We start from the raw sequence: 19,332 nt of genomic DNA, 5'->3' as shown, positions 1-19,332 counted from the left end.
GTTCTGTCCTCTCCCCCATGCTTTTTAATATCTATATGAAGCCGCTGGGAGAGATCATCAGGGGGTTTGGACTGGGTGTTCATCAGTATGCAGATGACACCCAGCTCTACCTCTCCTTTAAATCAGAACCAGTGAAGGCGGTGAAGGTCCTGTGTGAGTGCCTGGAGGCGGTTGGAGGTTGGATGGCGGCTAACAGATTGAGGTTGAATCCTGACAAGACAGAAGTACTGTTTTTGGGGGACAGGAGGCGGGCAGGTGTGGAGGATTCCCTGGTCCTGAATGGGGTAACTGTGCCCCTGAAGGACCAGGTGCGCAGCCTGGGAGTCATTTTGGACTCACAGCTGTCCATGGTGGCGCAGATTAACTCTGTGTCCAGGGCAGCTGTCTACCAGCTCCACCTGGTACGCAGGCTTAGACCCTACCTCCCCGCAGACTGTCTCGCCAGAGTGGTGCATGCTCTAGTTATCTCCCGCTTGGACTACTGCAATGCACTCTACGTGGGGCTACCTTTGAAGGTGACCCGGAAACTGCAATTAATCCAGAATGCGGCAGCTAGACTGGTAACTGGGAGTGGCCGCCGGGACCACATAACACCGGTTCTGAGAGATCTGCATTGGCTCCCAGTACGTTTCCGAGCACAATTCAAAGTGTTGGTGCTGACCTTTAAAGCCCTAAACGGCCTCGGTCCTGTATACCTGAAGGAGCGTCTCCACCCCCATCGTTCAGCCCGGACACTGAGATCCAGCACCGAGGGCCTTCTGGCGGTTCCCTCATTGCGAGAAGTGAGGTTACAGGGAACCAGACAGAGGGCCTTCTCGGTAGTGGCGCCCGCCCTGTGGAACGCCCTCCCATCAGATGTCAAAGAGATAAAGAATTACCTGACGTTCAGAAGACATCTTAAGGCAGCCCTGTTTAGGGATGTTTTTAATATGTAATGCTGTATTGTTTTTAATACTGATTGGGAGCCGCCCAGAGTGGCTGGGGAAACTCAGCCAGATGGGCGGGGTATAAATAATAAATTATTATTATTATTATTATTACTGGGGCAAGAACCATTTAGCTGCATGCATGAGCACACTGCACATTCAATCACAGCTTGCTTTTAACTATGGCTTAATGTAGCATGCAAGCAGGATTGGTGAGTCTTGGAGTTTTCCAGTAAATATGTATGGAAGTTTAGCCCGTATCAATGGGCTCAAATTCAAAGTGACTTGGTGGGAAATTTTATGTGTCTCCAATTCACATAAGCTCTAGAAAAACAGGTGTTACTTCCTCGTCTGTGTACACTGGAAACTTTGAATCTGGACATCTGACATCACATTCTTGGTTGTTACTTTTCTCCACTTTTCTCTAATAACATACATTCCTAATTTAACTATTTCACATGGAATCTAGGAAAATATGTGTTCTGGGTCTTTTTCCATACTATTTTCAGTGTCTACATTTATTATTAGCAAACAGCATACATTGTGCTGAAATATACCAGCCTCATTTAGTTTTTGCATACAAGATTATTTAATAATCACATATTATTCCCAACTATAGCTACTTCTGAAAGTGAATATTGTAAATGGCCTTTTTGTGATGTAACATCACTACTTTGCTGACTTCTTAATTTTAATTAAAACTGTTTTATTTCAACAGCAACAGTTTACAAAAGCAAGCTGGATCTGTGGACCAGATTTTATGGACATTCAAGGAGATTTACTAGAAGCTCTGCTGTGGAAGCCTGACTCCCCTCATTCACTGAGGCTGGAATGGATAGCCATCAGCCAGGTAGGCTGAACAATGACCGCTTTGTCCAAATAAAAAACATTTGAGGGAACACTAGAAAGGCCCATAAGCAAAACAACTGTGCTAAGAGGCTGAGCAAGCAGCACTTTCCCAGTCCCTGTTAAATGCAAACCATGATCTGAGTAATCTCATCCACCTTTTCACTCCCCTCCTCTATGAGCCCACAAGCAAAACACAGCCCCCATTCTGCTCTGGAATGCACTCTCCGAAACTTAATCTAACTGCAGAGCTCACTCCAAATCCCCAAAAGGCTTCAACCCAATGGCAGACCCCTCCCATGGAGCCTTGGAGCTGCTGTTCCATTCTCCTTTTCTAACCCGGCCCAACCTAAACATTTCACTTCTGATTAATATCTTGATGACAAGCCAATAATTCTTGGCTTTGAAACAAAACCAGCCCCTGTTTTGCACAAATGTATCTCCTTCAATCTTTTAGAGGCATATCTCCTTTCTCTATTTCCCTCCACGCCCTGTGGTGCCCTGAAGAGGGAACCCTCCTGATACTAGTCAAGACAGGTTACTAGGCAGTTCTGTCCTATGACTCATACACATAATAGCATTTACCTTGTGGGCTTGCCATGTTAGAACTCTTGACTCTTAAACAATGCCAGCATCCCAATCTGAGTATCCTACTTAGTCCTATTTGTGGGAGTGCCTGTGTGAGGTCAGACAAGTACAAGGTGCTCTGCTTCACTCCAAAATGAGGCATGTTGTGAAGCATATGTGTAACCCAGCATGAGGCCAGCATTCACATCCAAAATATATCCTATGTCTGAGAATGAAGGATGTTCAGATCATCTGATTAACACTGAATCAGGCAACTAAAGACAATGTGTTGTACATTGAGGAAAAGAAGCAAAGCTACTCACTAGCTAATGTTACCATGGCTGGAACACTGGCAACAACACCTTCAGGCACACGGGCTATGCACTGGTACCGGCCCACTGTGTCGTTGTTTAAGGAAGCCACGGTAAGCAATCTCTGATCAATATGGATCCCCAGGATGTCATCTGAGGGAAGCAGCTCCTTTCCGTTTAGTCTCCAGGACACATTTACAGTCAAGGGCTCGACCACACACCTCAAGCTGACCAAGCCACCATACTTCTGGACCACAGAAGCAGGCTGCACGGTGACCTGACGAGATTGACCTGAAAAAGGAGGACAGTTGAGAAATCCTCATGAACACTGGTTTACAAAAGGGAAATAGATCTACTAACACTGTAGGTACCAGCTATCAACATTCTAATCACATTCACATTGTTTAGGCTTGCCATGCATTAACCATTCTGAACAGAATTCAATAAAAATAGAACAAGATGATACCACAGGTTGAAGGCTATTGGCATTTGGTGGTTGGTTACTTATTAGTAAGATCATAAGAATACATCACATTCAACTGTTGAGACTTCACCTTAGGGATATAGATCTTCATTCTCAACAAGGGCACCATGCTGAGTTAATGTGGCTTTATATGTAGGTAAAGGCATGTTCCATCACACACTACTCTAGCTGCCTTCTCTCTCTCTGTCCTGCCCTCTACTTCAGGAGAGACAGTACACATAGAGAACATTTGTAATACTCTGCTTCCATAGTGAGAAAAGAAAGTACTGTCCTATGGTGACTAAGTAAAAAAGCAGTACAAAGTGGAATGTAAGAACTGTCTTGCTGAATCAGATCAAAGGACAACATTCTGTTTTTAACAGGGATATACCGTAGGCCTGGAAATCTCATAAAGCAAGAAAGGCCTCTTCTGTTATTTTGTCCCCATCACTTCATGGTTAGAGGTATACCACTTCTGGAATTACGTGAGTTTGCCATTTGGCTGCTCACCCATAGGCAATTGCTACTCACTCCAGGTGAGCAGCAAATTTCATGACTCAGCAGTGATTCTCAAATGTTGACTTGGGATTTGAAAGCAGTCCTAGGTGGCTGAAAATAAGGCTACAGAAAAAGATTAAAGGAAGGGCAGCATTTGAAAGTTGAGAAGTAGGACCAATCCCATAAGCAAAATGGAAATAAAGTTGAGTCCTTGAAAATGCAGCAGCTTAATAATAATAATAATTTATACCCCGCCCATCTGGCTGGGCTTCCCCAGCCACTCTGGGCGGCTTCCAAAAAAATATTAAAATACTGTAATACATCAAACATTAAAAGCTTCCCTAAACATTTATTAGGGGGAAATGGGGGGGGGGAGACACTCACCCAAATTTGCAATGCAACCAGCAGATGCCAAGAGCAAACAGATGATAGCAGTCATTGGTCTTTCCCCCTCTGATATCATGGCCATCCCATGCAGAGGAGTCTGGAGCAAAAGACGCCAAGTGAAGTTCCCATAAGCTGCCCCAGAGGACTTAAGGGTGGAAATTCAGCTTTGTGAGGTGCCCTGGATGACAGGGAGATAAGAGATAAAATAGTAGGTTAGTCAAGAGTCAAGAGAGAATACCGGTAGTTTTTTTGACACACATCAACACCCAGAGTCAGCATTTAGTCCTCAGAGGATGGAATCACAAATTTAAAGGCAAACATGGATAGTTGTGCCTCTTAACCCTAATAAGTGAAGGCGGCATTCCATCTTGCCATGAAGGCAGCTTGAGGTGAAGAAACTAGGTGGTTCAGATCTTATCGCCTCTTTTGCAAGGACCGTTTACAAGAGGAAGTCATAAACATGAATGCAGCGCAGTGCACATTTATCTTCTCTGATGTCGGCAAATCAATAAATGGTTCAGTACAAGATCCAGAAGGTCTCATAGCCAGAGGGTCAAGAAAACTGCCACAATTATACTGCAAAGAGCAGTGTATGATAAAAATGATGAGTATTTAAACAAGTGGACTTTTGGTTACTTGAAGTTAGCAACAGTAATTGCCTCTTGGAACAACAAATTCTTGTAAACTAAGCATATAGAAGCCTATGGATTGTCAATGTACCGAGCTGCAACCATACTTAAGCATTCGGTGGAAGAACATAAGCACTGTTCACATGTTACACTCATGGTAGTGATCAATATGACTGTTTTTCACCACCACCACACACTCCCTTGCAGCAGATCTTTCATTTGTAGTAAAATTAATATGTGAACAACACAGTCCTGCTAAGCTGCCATTGAATAAACTCTATCCACCACAAATGAAACATCGCAGTGAACTAATGTGCTATTACGGATATTTTTAGGACATAAAATAAGAACACGTCCAATCAAGTGTAGCTTAAAGAGTTTGTTTGCCAAGTTCTGTTACCTCTTTAGTTGGCTGTGGTTATAAAAAATATTTTGGTTTAAACAGAAAGACAAATGAATAGATTTCCTCAGCCCCTGGGCTCTTCTTAATACAAACAGATACAATACAGAGAAAAAAACAGGAAAAGAAAAGCTTTTTGGGGAGAAATTATGGTAAAAAGGAGACACAGAAAATTGTCACACAAGGATACACCAGATACTATATAGACACAGTGCTCACATACCGCAGTAAGGAATTTAAAAATAAAATAAAACCAGACCAATATAAATGCATCCAGACTCAGGCTAGAATCCTCACCCCACTGACTTCAAAGGCAGTGTCAAATTAGATTTAGACTTTACTTTGAGCATGGTACTGTCAAAGAAAAGCATTTTAAAGTCATTTTTAACTCCAAGGGAAGAGATATAAGCCCATGCTTCACTCTTCCATTCAATCAATGGAGCTTTAAAATTCTCAACTTTGGACTGAATCCTTCATTATCCCACCAGTAAAGGTGCAACAGGGACAATGGATTAGAGGAAATGAAAAGTAAGAACTTTGTTTTTATAAATTATTTCCCTTCAGGTTAAAAACAATTTCCTGTCCATGGACTGGGGGCATGGAAGTCACTTTCATTAAATCAACGACTACACTATTGGCAGAGATTAAGGAGGGGGAGAATCGGATGCATGAGGTGTAAAAGCTAATATCATCAGCGTCACCTATCCCCACGCTGCTCAAAAGTGTGTATATGTGGAAAAATCTGTATACACTGCGGAGAACAAGAAAAGAGATGGAGGAAGAGACAAAGGAAGATTGAGGGAGTCCTATAATAGTAACATTGGCAGCTATAGAGGTGTTTGTTGATTAGAATCTGAAGGTTTTATTGAGGAAATGCTGCCTGCAGCTCCAGACCCCCTGCTGCTTAAATAAGGGCCAGCCAAGCAATTCTTGTTACTACCACACCATCTGAAATTTATGAGGAGGGTCCTAAATGAAAAACAGCCCATGTTTCAGCTGCTGGGCATGAGCAAGCCTTTTGCTGCAACTGGAGGAATGGATGAAGGACAATGGGGGAAGGGAGAAGGTGTTTGGGGGAAGGAGAAATGAAAAGGGAACTCAGGCAGGCAGGCAGAATTGTCAAAGCCTGTAAGGTGGTTTCCTGTCTAAGGGCAACTGCAATTCTGCCAGGTCTTCAGTCAAAGGGATTGACGTATCAAAGTTCTACAAGCTGAGTGAACTGGACTGTGATGCTATGAGAAGTGATTTGGTAGTAATTCCCACTGAACTTATGAGTAAATAAGGATAAGATCCCACTGCATAAAACACAACCAAGAGTCTGTACTTTTCAGTTTTTGCCCCTGCTTAGTCACAGGTACAATTTTGACAGAAACAAATAAAGAAACACTTCAAGGCTACGGCATGGGGGAAGAAGAATGACTACTCCTTTTAACTGTTAATATCTTGCTCACCTTTGAACTACTTCAAATGAGAAAAGATGTAAGGGAAGAGTGCACGAGTTACGTATTTTATCGTGCAGGAAAATAAGCAGACATTGCAAAACTTCCATTAGGAAAGTCTAGGTTTTAAATGGGCTGCCAAACAAGATAGTCTTGACTCTGATACTTTTGTTCCTGTTGTCAGGTACCAAAGAGAATCTATTTACGAAGTTGAACTATGTTCCATATTGACCATGTATTGGGCTGGATTGATACAAAACCCAACCAGAAATGATGTCCCATTCTTGTCATATAGGCCAGCCAGCAGCAGGATGCTGCCGAGAAGGCATGCCCACAATTAGTCATGTGCTCTCAGCCCATTTCTGAGGGCTGAAAAAATGATAGAAAAGAAAGCTTATTTAAAAAAGTGCAGGCCAAGGATGTAAACCAATCCATTAATCTTCTCCACTTTAGTGACATTTACAAGGAATCTGAGGTGGCAGACCAGTTTATAACATCAGCCCTAGATACGCCACTCTTGAAGACTGATTTTAGAAACAGGAAAGCCAAGCTAAATACACAATTTAAATGTTGTGAACATCAGACCCCATAAAATGGACATTTTAGGCTTCCCTCTTGATCTGAATATAGTAATCTCTAATTATTTTTTGTTTGCATGAATTAGTTTTGTCTACAGGTATACAAAACAATTAGTCTGCATCATTGCTCATGGTAATTAAAATAAGCGATTATCTGCAAGACAAGATTTACAGTAGGTCACTTGCAAGTCAACTAAGATTACAGGTTTAATTTCATTTTTTGTTTTAATGGTTGGATAACTATTACTTTTATGTTTTCTTCTATGCTGCTTTGAGCAACTCATTTGTGAAGGGGGAAAGCATGGGGTATTTTTTTAGAAGAACAAAATAATGTACAGTATTTGAAAAAAAAAATAGCTCATCGATCTCAGTAACACATACATTTCCATATATGTTAAGGACAATAGGTCATGACCATAGGTCAAGTAAGCCCACACAGAATAGTGACACAAGTACTTATGGAATAGCTCATTAACTGACCACATTAAGACCAGCTGTTAAATTGCTACTTATGGTTTCTCCCATAGAGGTGAGACTGTGGCTGCATACACGCCATACCTTTGAAGCACATTTGTCCCCACCCCCCATGAGAATCCTGAGAATTGTAGTTTACGCTACATAGAGTTATAGTTTCCAGCACCCTTAACAAATTATAGTTCCCATGATTCTTTGGGGTTGGGGAAACATGCCTTAAATGTGAGTAGTACAATGTGAATCCTTCTTAGTGAAAGCTCAAGGTTTATGACATTTAGAGAATCTCCTGAAACTTAAGCCTTATTCAGGTGTTCTCCCTTCTGCAATTACTGCTGAGTGAGAGGAAAAGTGGGACAACAGTTGCTGGCCCTGCCCCTCCATCATGATCCCCTAACCACCTTACACACACTGAAGAGGGAAGGTCTGGTGTAGGGCATCTGCCCAAGCAGAGTTCTGAAACATGGAGTGAGCCTAAACACATAGAGCAGCCTCCCCAATTCAGTTTTCCCCACCCTCCAATGTGTGGAAGGTGATGAAGGGGACACAACAGTAGGGTCAGAGCCATCTAGCATGGCCCACTGACACTCCTCACAGAACTATAATTGCATGACGAAGAACACCCAAATAGGGCTTTTGACAACAGCTGTTTCTCAGTAAGGGATCAATGAATAGGTATTGCTGTATTCTTTCACATAACTGACTTTTGAATAAATATATAATTTTGGTGTTTTATATGCTTTACAGATAGACCACGAATGCATGCTGCTATTGTTAACAATTCTTGAATTTGGTGGGTATTGTAGGACAAAATGTAAAAAGTAACAATGAAGGAGGGGAAGAATGAGATGTGAAAGCTCAGGTGTTTAAAAAACAAACAAACAGGTGGAAACTCTTATTTTTCCCAGGTCTTCACACCTACTGTACTGTATTGCACAATCACAAATCAAAGACATACATTTCTATGAGAAAAAGCAGCCAAGAGTTTTGTAGCACTTTAAAGGCTTAACACATTTTATTAAGGCATTAGCTTTCATGATGAAGCCCACAAATGCTTATGCAATGATGACATTTGTTAGTCTTTAACATGTCACAAGGGTCTTTGTTGATTTTGCTGCAACAGATTAATGTGGCTACCCACAGCCCTGGACATTTACAGATTAGGTTGCCCATTTGACCAAGTGATAAAAAGCAGAAAAATTATGTTTCAATGTTAGTCAGTGGATCTGTATGAACACACATATATTCATATAATCAAATCTTCTCTAGCTGTTTTGATAGTCTACAAGAAAATTACTCAGTTATCAATGAAGTGCCACTGAAAGCATTTAGGACCATCATGCAACTCTACCACTGAGACCCTCCCTTGCTTATAGACTAAGGACTGAAGTAATTATGGCACGTGAACTCTCTCTTGCAACCCAGAAACCAATGTCACCAGCTAAAGCGACAATTGCCTATCACAATTGTGTATGATAGGGGACTTCCACTGATATACTTAATATCCCAGTCCCAAATTCATAGCGTTCTCAGGTACAAAGCGGCCTTAATCAAAAGCAATGCTGCCGTTCTTGCATCATGCTTCATTTCTGTTACTTCTTTCTACCCTCTTATCCAAAGTGAGATCACAGTAAAATGGAATAGTCAGTTTACCCCTTGCGTTGCCCGCCTTCCACACACTCTGGAAACTGCCTTAGCCCTATAAAGGATAAAATCTCCTTACTAGAGTGGGAAGGGGGGGGAGATGCACTTCCTTTCTTCTATATATTTCTCCCCCCACCCAACCCCACACACTTAATTTTCACTCCTCTCCCCTCCCTTCAATTCTGTATAAATTCAATTTGACAACCCTGCTAATTGGATAAACGTCGTTCCCTATGCTCCTTTAAAGCAGTTCTCTTTTCTTTTCTTGTTTTTGGAGGGTGATTGTGGCTGTTCTTTAACATGAATTCCATCTGCTTTATTTCTCCTCTCCCTATTCAGCATCCTTCCTGAATATTTATGAAGTGTTTTGCCATCCCCCTTCCAACCTTCCCTCCTTCCTATCTCCTTTTGCTCCCTTCTCACCTCCCTCTTTCCCTCCTTTGGCCAGCCAGCCCCACTCCCTCCCATGTTCCTTCTTCCTTCCCAGCTTGGCTCAGTTATTCCCTCTCCTATCTCTCATTGCCCCGGACAATAACCTTCCAAATGCACCCCCCCACCCCGCTTTAGATAAACACAGGCAGTGTCAAGTGTGAGGAGAAGGGGGGAGGGAGTTCAACTGCCAGTCAAGCCTCAGGTCTTCAATGAGGCCTAGAGGCCTACGCTAATCTGCTGCATGCTTGCCATATGGGAGCTGTGTTGCCCTGGGAAACGCTAACAGGCAGAACGGAGCTTAATAGAGTCCATATTCATTGTAATGCAGTGAGATGGCTCGAGGGACTATTGCCCCTTGGGTCTGTTTTCATTCTTCTGTTCCCTCTCTTTCTTTCTTTTTCCCTCCCTTTTTCCCCTTTCTTTCCTCTTTTCAAAAGACAAGGTCCCTGGAGAGCTCTAATCTGGAGAGGCTGGGGCTCAGTGAAGGGACAGGGTTTGGCGCTTGCAGAAGGGAAGAAAGATGGCTGGGAAGATGAGGAAGTGGAGTGGACAGTAAAGGAGCAACTAATAAGCATGCCGTGGGCCAGCTGTCAAGATGTCCACAATGCCTCCTCTTCGTGCAAATACCTGTGCGCAAAGGCGGCGGGAGCCCCTTTTCACCATAGGAATCCTTGCCCTTCGCAGGAATGTTGCAAACTTGGATGACTTGGGTGGAAGGTGAATACAGATTACCATTTAGCGAGTGGTACTTTACTAGAATTAAGTACAAATCCATGGGGAATGCCACAGTATCCAGTCAAATGGTGAGCAGGATTTTATCAGTTCTCTGAAGCCCTTGCTTTCTGGTGAAGCCCAAGGATGTGGTAAAACTCTCCTTGCCACATGTAAGTATGTTATAATGAGTTTACAAATTAAGACTGTGGTATATATCCACGGTAAAGGTAAACTGCGCCAGGAACTAGAATGGTCAAGGAAATTACTCCAGAAGATAAAAGCTATCAGAAGCAGGCACTGCAAACCAATTCAGAGCTGAAGAAGATGGCTAACCCTTTTTCTCTCCGCTCAAAGGGACTGGATTTGCAATAAAATGCCAAATATGTTTCTTTTTATTAATAATGCTTTCTGCAACCCAAGCACTTCCTGCCACAGCTCCATACCGCAAATGAAATCTTAACTACAATTCTTCTCTAATGGCTCTCTCACTCTTTCCACCTCTAACTAATGAACATGTTAATGGCCCAAGTGAGAATACATAGCCCGCAAGCACTTACATAAGGGATGATAAACTAAAAATAATTACAGAATGCTGTCATATCTCGTAATTCTTAGCTCTTTAACTCTTACCAGATTTCCAGCAGCAGCTTAACAAAAACTGGCCTTCTATGTCCACAATAACTTTCAACAAAACTGAGAACACTAATCCCCTAAAACAGTAAATCACTGGTTTTTTCCTATTTGCAAACTCAAGATTTTTGTTCTATTATGGTAAAGAGAGTGTTTAAATAACCAGAATATTGTAAATAAGGTAAGACAATATTCACCCTGTGTTCCAAGCATGGAATGTGTGGTATTAGCACTAAGGGAACGCTGCATAATATCAGTACTAATAAATTACAAGACCAATTCACACATCGCTTTTACCATGGTAAAATGTCAGTTATTTCAAGCTACAGTGAAGTCATTCCATAGCAACAACAACAAAAATCACGTCATTGTGCCTCCAGTGCAACATTTAGTGATCTACAGCATACGAACAGAAGTGGATTATCAGTTTTCATAATACAATAGCATGAAAACACCTTCATTACTAGTCTTCTGCATGTTATCTTGTCCAACAAAGAAGTTTAAATCTCATTTCTGCATATCTAGTCTGAAAGGATTTTTGTTAGCCGTAAATCTAAGATGAAGGTAAAAATTTTGAGGAAAGATGGGATTAAAATTAAATACAAGCAAGTAAATGTAGGACTTTGTAAAAAAAAAATAGGTAGCATCATCTAGAAAGGAAGGGATTTAAGAGGACTTTAGACCTTTCTACATGTAAACAAACCATTCCAGCCAGGAGGACCCCTGGTGGAAAGTTAAACATCTGCATCCTTCATCTCTTTTGCTGTGTCTCATTTCATCCCTCCAACATCCACAGATTATACAACAACCTGGGATAGTCTAGAAGTTACTTTAGCTCCCAAGACAACTAGTTTTACCTATCACCAGATCTGTATCAAAAGTGGCTCAGAAAACCAAATGGGTTGTCAGATCACCAACCAAATCCCAGCATGTGTTGACTAAATATTATAGAGAGAGATACTGTATTGGTTGTAGTTTGGACTGCATGAAAAACTTGACCTGAAGACAGAGGTCCACAAATTTGTCCTGGCTTACTTGATGGCAATTATTTGTAGTTGCACTGAACCCTCCTGCCCCCAACCCTCTGTGCATGCCAGAGGAAGGACCAGGTCTCTCTCACTATTGTTAAGTGCAACATTAATGTTTCTATGTCTCAATGTATTACAAATGCCACCAAGTGTATCTAGAAAACTTTTGTGATTGGATAGGAATCTAGGAAGTTGCCTAACACCATCAGACTGTTTGCCCATCTAGCCCAGTATGGTCTGCTCTACTAGCAGTGTCTCTTGGAGTTTTGCCTTTCCTAACACAAGGGATTAAAGAAGTGTGCATGCACACGAAAGCTCATACCAAGAACTAACTTAGTTGGTCTTTAAGGTGCTACTGGAAGGAATTTTTTTGTTTTGACTATGGCAGACCAACACGGCTACCTATCTGTAACTGAAACAAGGGATTAAAATAAGGGATTCTAAATACAAAGCATGTGCTCTATCATTGAGCCATAGTCTCTCTTAGCAGGTATATGTATATGTGTATAGTTGTGTTTGTGTGTAGATTTAGGAAAATTTTGTATGTATTAATTTAAAAATCTAATTAATTCCAAAATTTAGTACTATTCAGCATGAAAGCTGCAATCCTAAGTAAACTTACTGTGTAGTAAGTAACACTAAGTAGTAATAAGTACTACAAACTTACTAAGTAGTAAGTAGTACTAAGAAGTAAGCACCACTTATCATCATCATCATCATCATCATCATCATCACCACCACAATTTGTATACCACCCTATACCCGCAGATCTCAGTGCAGTTCACAGCATAAAATTGCAATAAAAAACAAAACAAAATAAGTAATAAAAATAAAAACAGGGCTTACTTCTGATTCAGCATGCTTACGTTTTCACTGCACAATGCAAACATTATGGCCCTCAATTCACACAGCTTCAGCGCTGGAGGAACCATCGAAGCCAAATTGCAATTCTTCTGTTTCAGTTTCTTCTATTGCATACTACGGTGTTTATGAGGTTATTAGAATAGCAGACAGTTCATCAAACCATGCAGATAATCAAACCATGCAGCCTAGCCTTCCCCCTTACATGCATTTTTCTAGGTACAGTGAACTTTTACAAAGATCCCATATACATGCCACACTTGGAAGCCTGACGTGATAATGTCCAGCAAAGCTTTGCTGCTGCTGATTACATAAACTGGTAATAAAGCCTACCTGTCAACCAGGTCACTCTGTGTGTGGGTGTAATGGTTACTTGTTCATAAATAGCCTGCCTATATATCAGCGAGTACCAAGCTCAAGTTTATTCCTGCTTTGGCCAGTGAAGTAGATGAATTCCAACACCTTAAGATTGCCATTTATGGTGCTTTTGCATTTCATGAGTTTAGCAACATATGCTAGCACACCTCCTATGCTGTCCAGTCCCTACCATTGCAATCATGTCCGCAACACGGTGGGACTTCTCTACGACGGGAATCAATCTGTTTCCTCCTTTGGGATTGTTTTGATAAGTTCAATTTTTCTTATATAATACCACCTGTCAGGAATGTTTATGTTGCTGAGACAAATACAGTGCAGACAGTAGTTCTAGTTGCCTTCTGTGTTTCAGCAATTAGTATCTCCTCAGTTCTACAGACAATGAATATCTGTCATATTTGTAATTGCTATCTATTCTTGTTTCCTCAGTCTAGTATGTCCACCAAGGCTTTTTCACTTTAAGAAATCAACTTCTCTCCAACGTTGACCTCCTCTATCAGCTAGGAGTGGCTTACTAATAGTAACCTCTATGCATCAGATACAAAACAAAATGGATTGTGGAAATGCATCAAAGATGGCATTTCACAAGACAAATAGAGGTGTAATGTCCCCTTAACCTCCACTGGTGTACATGGTGCCCAAGAAACTTTCACCTGGACAAGAGGAAGGGCTGAAAGAGATATGGGAAACACGGCTTGTCTGTTCCCAATACAGGAAGGAAGAATATTCTTTGCTCACATAGTTTGCTGGTTTTCCACAGGCATCTGGTTGGCCACTGTGAGAACAGGATACTGGACTTGACAAGCCTTTGTTCTGATCCAGCAGGCTCTTCTTGTGTTCAAAATGCTTCAGATAAGCCTATTCACATTCAGAGGACAAACACTGCCAATCTTTCCATGAATAGTTGGCTGCAAGTGGGTAGATCGTGTCCATAGTTTGTTTATACTGATATTTTCATTATTCAGTTTAGTTTTTCTTATCATTGGCACAATAGTAGCATCACTTAGCTTGGGTTATATACCAATACCCTGTATGTACTTATGGAGAACTCAATCTCTTGAGTGTGGATCTTTATGAATCCAAAATGGCATCTTCCATGTACAAGAGCGGTATCAATAGTAGTTGGAAGAAAACCTGAGGTCTGCAGAAGTATAAGGGGAAACAACCCCACAACTGCCCAATGATGGCCGAGTATGCTCAGTGGTGAGGAAATACTGAACGAATGCTGGAAACGGGATGGAAAACCAGACGGAAGGGAATGGAGTATCAGTATGACTGGAACAATGAACAGGAGTACTCTGCACTACAACAAGTTGTGGCAGATCGCACTTATGGGCAACCAAATTGTCAAAGTGAACCTCTGAATACTGAGCCATAACTTGCTAGCTAATATGGAATTATGTTGCTGTAACAAAGGATTTTTTTTAAAAAAATCACACGATAATTGGATCTTAAGTAATAGCCTATTCTATTTTCTCTTCATTAAATTAAAATTCCTATAACATTTGGATGAAATATTGCAGAAATTACTTCCAGCTATCTCAAGTTCCATGACTTCATTAATCCTTGGCAAAACCTCCATAACTTTAGCACACATAATGACTGCCTGGGAATTTGAACGGGCAACTGTAATTTCTATTTTTAGCATCACTAGTTTCGTGGCATTGTGAGACATCACAATATGCTCCTAAAACAAAATGTCTTTATATAAAGCAGGGGTTTTTTCATGGTTCTTACATCTGGAGGAACTTTACTCTTGACATACAATTTAAGTTATTCTTTCAAGTTATTGTAATTTCAATAGACTTTGGTGTAAGCTTTGATCATCTTGGCTGTGAGTTCTGAATGACTTGCTCCCTGCCTTGCTAGCCTTTTCCCACCTGGCCTGGGAGGGCTGGGCCCTGACTAAATCCAGCTTCGAAAACTGGGCTTGGGCATTGTTTAACAGGGGATGTTGCTGTTATTAAGCTCTTAGGATTTATGTGGAAATTGTTCAATTTTGTGTACTTTTTGATGTGTTTTACTTATTGTCTATGGCTATTCTTTAATTATGTACCTTTTTCATATTGCATGGTTTTAACTATGGAAAGGTCGCATACAAATAAAATGGTGATGATGAAATTAAGCACTCCCTAAAATAAAAAAAATTAAGGCACAATTACCTTCATTTTAATTATGTTAGATACTCTATAGGATTTTTCCTGCAAAGCCAATCTCAAATGCAATCTTGAGCTATAAGGCAAGTGTATCGCTTAATTATGTGCAATTGCAAGAAAGAACATGTGGGAATATCAAATTAATTGAGACTATAATTTGCAAATTAATTAAGACTGTAATCACACTAAGTGCACGTTCATTTTAATGTGGGGCTTAGTTCATTGGAGTGGACAAATGTTGCTATTTATAGAAGCAGCATAACATCAGATGTTGTAGGCTTCAAACCTTGGTCTTTGGGGAACAAGCATGAGCTCTCTATTTCATGTGCTGCCATGAAAGCTGGTTAGAGTAGGAACATACACATACTCCAATCAAACAAAAAACTGAACTTGGAGACAGAGATGTGAACATCCAGTGATTCATTGAGTTCAACAATATGCCTCTCCTCGCCATTTAGCGACTTGGATCTTCTCAGCTTTCAGTCTTGCGTGAACTTTAAACTTTGCTGAACTGAGATTCAGGCCCTCTCTGAATCCCTAACTTTTCCTGCCCAGCCTGGAAGTCTTATTGTTAATCTCCACTTAAGCATCTCTTCAATTATTGCCTTGCTTTTTGACCTGAACACCCTATACTCCAGGATGAAATCATCTGCTTTGCTCAAATCTGCCTGAGAGCAGCCTTTCAGCCTTTCTGCTTACAAACTATGAAGCTCTATGGGCCCTGGTCAGATTCAAATTTATTACTTAGCCATTGGCCATTACAATACCTAGTAATTAGATCACAGGAGATCATAGAATCATGGAACTGTAGAGTTGGAAGGGACCCCAAGGGTCATCTAATTCAACAATTCAACCCCCTGCAATGCAGGAATCTTTTGCCCAATGTGGGGCTCAAACCCATGACCCTGAGATTAAGAGTCTCATGCTCTACTGACTAAGCTATTTTCATATACCAATGGGAAATTTTGGCTCCCTCAACATAGGGCAAATAATGTTGATGTTCTATATCTACCAGCCAATCTAACTGTAATGTGAGCTCCAGCTGAGGGCATAATGAATAAAACCCCACCCTGTTGAATGTGCTCCTCTGTCACAGATCTCAAGGATTTATGCACTGGTTCCTAATTGGCTATCCCCTAAAACATAAATGTGCTACATTAGAAATATTCATTCTGGTGAGCCTAAGCCAATAATTAAGTAGCAGCCTCTGGATTTTACTTTTCAAGGAACTTAAACTTGTTTTCTAGCCTCAGAAACGACGCTGGGAGAGAAACCAGCACAAACGTGATCTTAAATATTTATTCTGGATACTGTCTATTGAAGAAGTACAGCCAGTTCCCAAACCTGAGCACCATAAACAAGCTGAGTAGTTGTTTTAGCTCAGAAAACCTTAGGAGCAAGTTGCAACAGGTTGGCTCCTCTGTTTCCCTGAAATCTCATAATAGCCCATAATCTCTTGGCCACTGAGCAGTGGAGACAGTTAATTTAAAATTTCACCTTCTGGTGAAAGAAAACTAAATCCCCATATATTTATAGAGCATCTAGAACAAGTTAGAGCTTCTTAAGGTGACACTGTTTGTGCAATCAAAGGGGCAACTCCCCACATAACAGTGTACTTCATTAAAATACAGATAGGTAGCCGTGTTGGTCTGCCATAGTCAAAACAAAAAAATTCCTTCCAGTAGCACCTTAAAGACCAACTAAGTTAGTTCTTGGTATGAGCTTTCGTGTGCATGCACATTTCTTCAGATACACTTCTTCGTATCTGAAGAAGTGTGCATGCACACGAAAGCTCATACCAAGAACTAACTTAGTTGGTCTTTAAGGTGCTAATGGAAGGAATTTTTTTGTCTTCATTAAAATAGTTTCATACAGAACAGTTACAGGGCATGATGCTCTCTCCTTGCCATCTCCACCTATCTGTACTTCCCCACTTCCGGTTTCTCCTTCATACTCCTCCCTCTGCTATTGCTAGCTTTACTTCTGAACTCTATACATGTAGTTACATCTTTGTTAAAGCAGACAATTAACTTAATCAGTTGGTTTGGCCAACAGGTTGCTGCTAGCAAATACACCACAGTGGAGCCTTCACCACTGGTCCACAGTCATCCAGGTGGGCTGGTTGTTGTACCAGCTTCTCACTTCATCCCTGTGCAATTGTTCCAGGTGATACATGTTGTTTTGTTTTGTGCATTGTACTTTGCTTGTTTAGCTCTTTCCTTTTGTGGAATCCAAGTGTACTGTCTCACCATTTCCCCTGGAGTTGTTGCAAATAGTCCCCCAAGGGCAGCAATGTCTCCATCCTCCTTCCCATCAGTCTTTGAACTGTTCATTCCTTGCAAGGGTGTGCTCCTGTGATTCCAATCAAGCCAGGTAAGGATCCCCTGCAGTCTTGTTTGCTTTGGCTGTCTTTACTGCTGATTCTGCTTTCCCATTGTTCTGTGAGTACCCATGGAATAGTGCCTTGCGCTGGAATTCCTATGTAATGCATAACTCTGAATTCTCCTGAGGCGTATTGTGGCCCATTGTCCAAGAACAGAGTGCCGGGTATCCCATGCCTTGCAAAATGAGATGTAAGCTTTCTGACCATGTTAACATTTCTGAGCATGCACAGAAACCACTGAATCCCGAGTATCAGTTGGAAAAGAAAAACAGGAAATTGGTGTGGGTGGGTGTACATATATGGTGCAGGGCAGGGGATGCTCTGCTTAGGCAAAATAGTTGGCTAGTACCTTAAACAGCTGTATTGTAGGCAAGGACATACGGCAACATTTTGTTGCAGTCCCCACTTGTGCTTTATCTGAGATTTAAGATCTTTAAAAGTACTTGTCTTCACACAGGCAACAGGAGCAGGCCCCAGCTGGAAAGTTTGCTACTGCTGACACAGTTTACATGCTCCTCTTCCCCATTCCCACCCTTCCACTTTCTCCTCACTCCAAAAGTTCTCTCAAGCAGCCTTTAAGCTTTAAACAAATATGAATTTGTAAAGCAGCAGCCTGCTCTCATGTCACTCTGCCACCCCTCCATCCTGCCTTCCTCCTCTCAACAGCCAAAGCCCAACAGAGTTGGCAACAGCAGCACGTGTACAGAAAACAAACATGTGGAGCATAGCCAGCAATGAAGCTGGATTTGGTATGCTCTGTTTACAAAAGGAATAAGGAATAGGAAGAAAAGAGAGCAAGGAAGACAGTTGGAATTATACACCAGTCAGAAAAGAACATATGTATAAAATAGAAAGAACAATGCATTCAATTCCCAATGAACTCAAATCCTTTGTCCTCCTTCCAAGTCATTTTACTGTTTTAGCTGATGTCCACATCTTAATTTAAAAACACAATCATCTACTTTTTATCTTCAAGGCCAGAATCAAGTTTTCCCAAGCAGTCCAAAGCTATTGCTCACCGCAAAGGCCATTGTTGACTGCAATATAGCCTGCCTTTCCTATATGTCTGAAACATTATATATGCAGCTTTCAGAAAGCAGAGCACAGGAAGAAGAGTCCGAAAAGTGGTAATTCTGATCCAGAAGGGTCTCCCACCGTTTAAAAAAAATATATATGTGTCAACTTGCACTCCCTCTGAACTCCACCTTCCCCCATTCCAATGTATTTTGCAAGGTTCAGGGTAGAAACATTGTGGGGTGGCTTGGTTCCATGTGGTTTCCACCCCTAACCATAATTCTGACCAATCTTCCTCAAAAGATTTGCAGATGTGTTTTCGGATAGCTGCAAAACCAGATTAGTTCTACCTAATCTTAGGCTTAGTATAAAAATTCTTCTCTGCTAGAACATCTACCCAAGTATTATTTTCGGGGAAATCGCCAGCATATACACCAAAAATGCTTTCATGAATAGCTTCATACCTCTATGGGTTCAAAACTAGAAGTGATGTTTTAGATTAAAATAGCTGCACTGTGGATCAAGAGCGATCCAAGTCCTGGTATGATTCTGGAACCCTAAGAGTTATACTTAGTTTACA

General features: G+C 41.2%; 1 protein-coding gene across 4 annotated transcripts in view; it reads right to left on the bottom strand.

The window, feature by feature from the left end:
• Positions 1 to 19,332, bottom strand: part of BOC (BOC cell adhesion associated, oncogene regulated) — a 67,020-nt gene that overhangs the window by 29,142 nt on the left and 18,546 nt on the right. For all 4 annotated transcript variants that reach the window (XM_081908383.1, XM_081908384.1, XM_081908382.1 and 1 more), the window contains exons 2-3: positions 3,996 to 4,176; positions 2,663 to 2,941 (exon numbers count right to left, since the gene is read on the bottom strand). In XM_081908383.1, coding sequence (XP_081764509.1) covers positions 2,663 to 2,941; positions 3,996 to 4,080 — 364 coding nt within the window. In that variant the 5' untranslated portion in view covers positions 4,081 to 4,176. The remainder of the gene's footprint in view (positions 1 to 2,662; positions 2,942 to 3,995; positions 4,177 to 19,332) is intronic.

The sequence above is a fragment of the Podarcis melisellensis genome, assembly GCF_964234715.1.
Source record: "Podarcis melisellensis genome assembly, chromosome: 4".
NCBI lineage: Eukaryota > Metazoa > Chordata > Lepidosauria > Squamata > Lacertidae > Podarcis > Podarcis melisellensis.
This window is presented reverse-complemented; position numbering and strand designations above follow the sequence as displayed.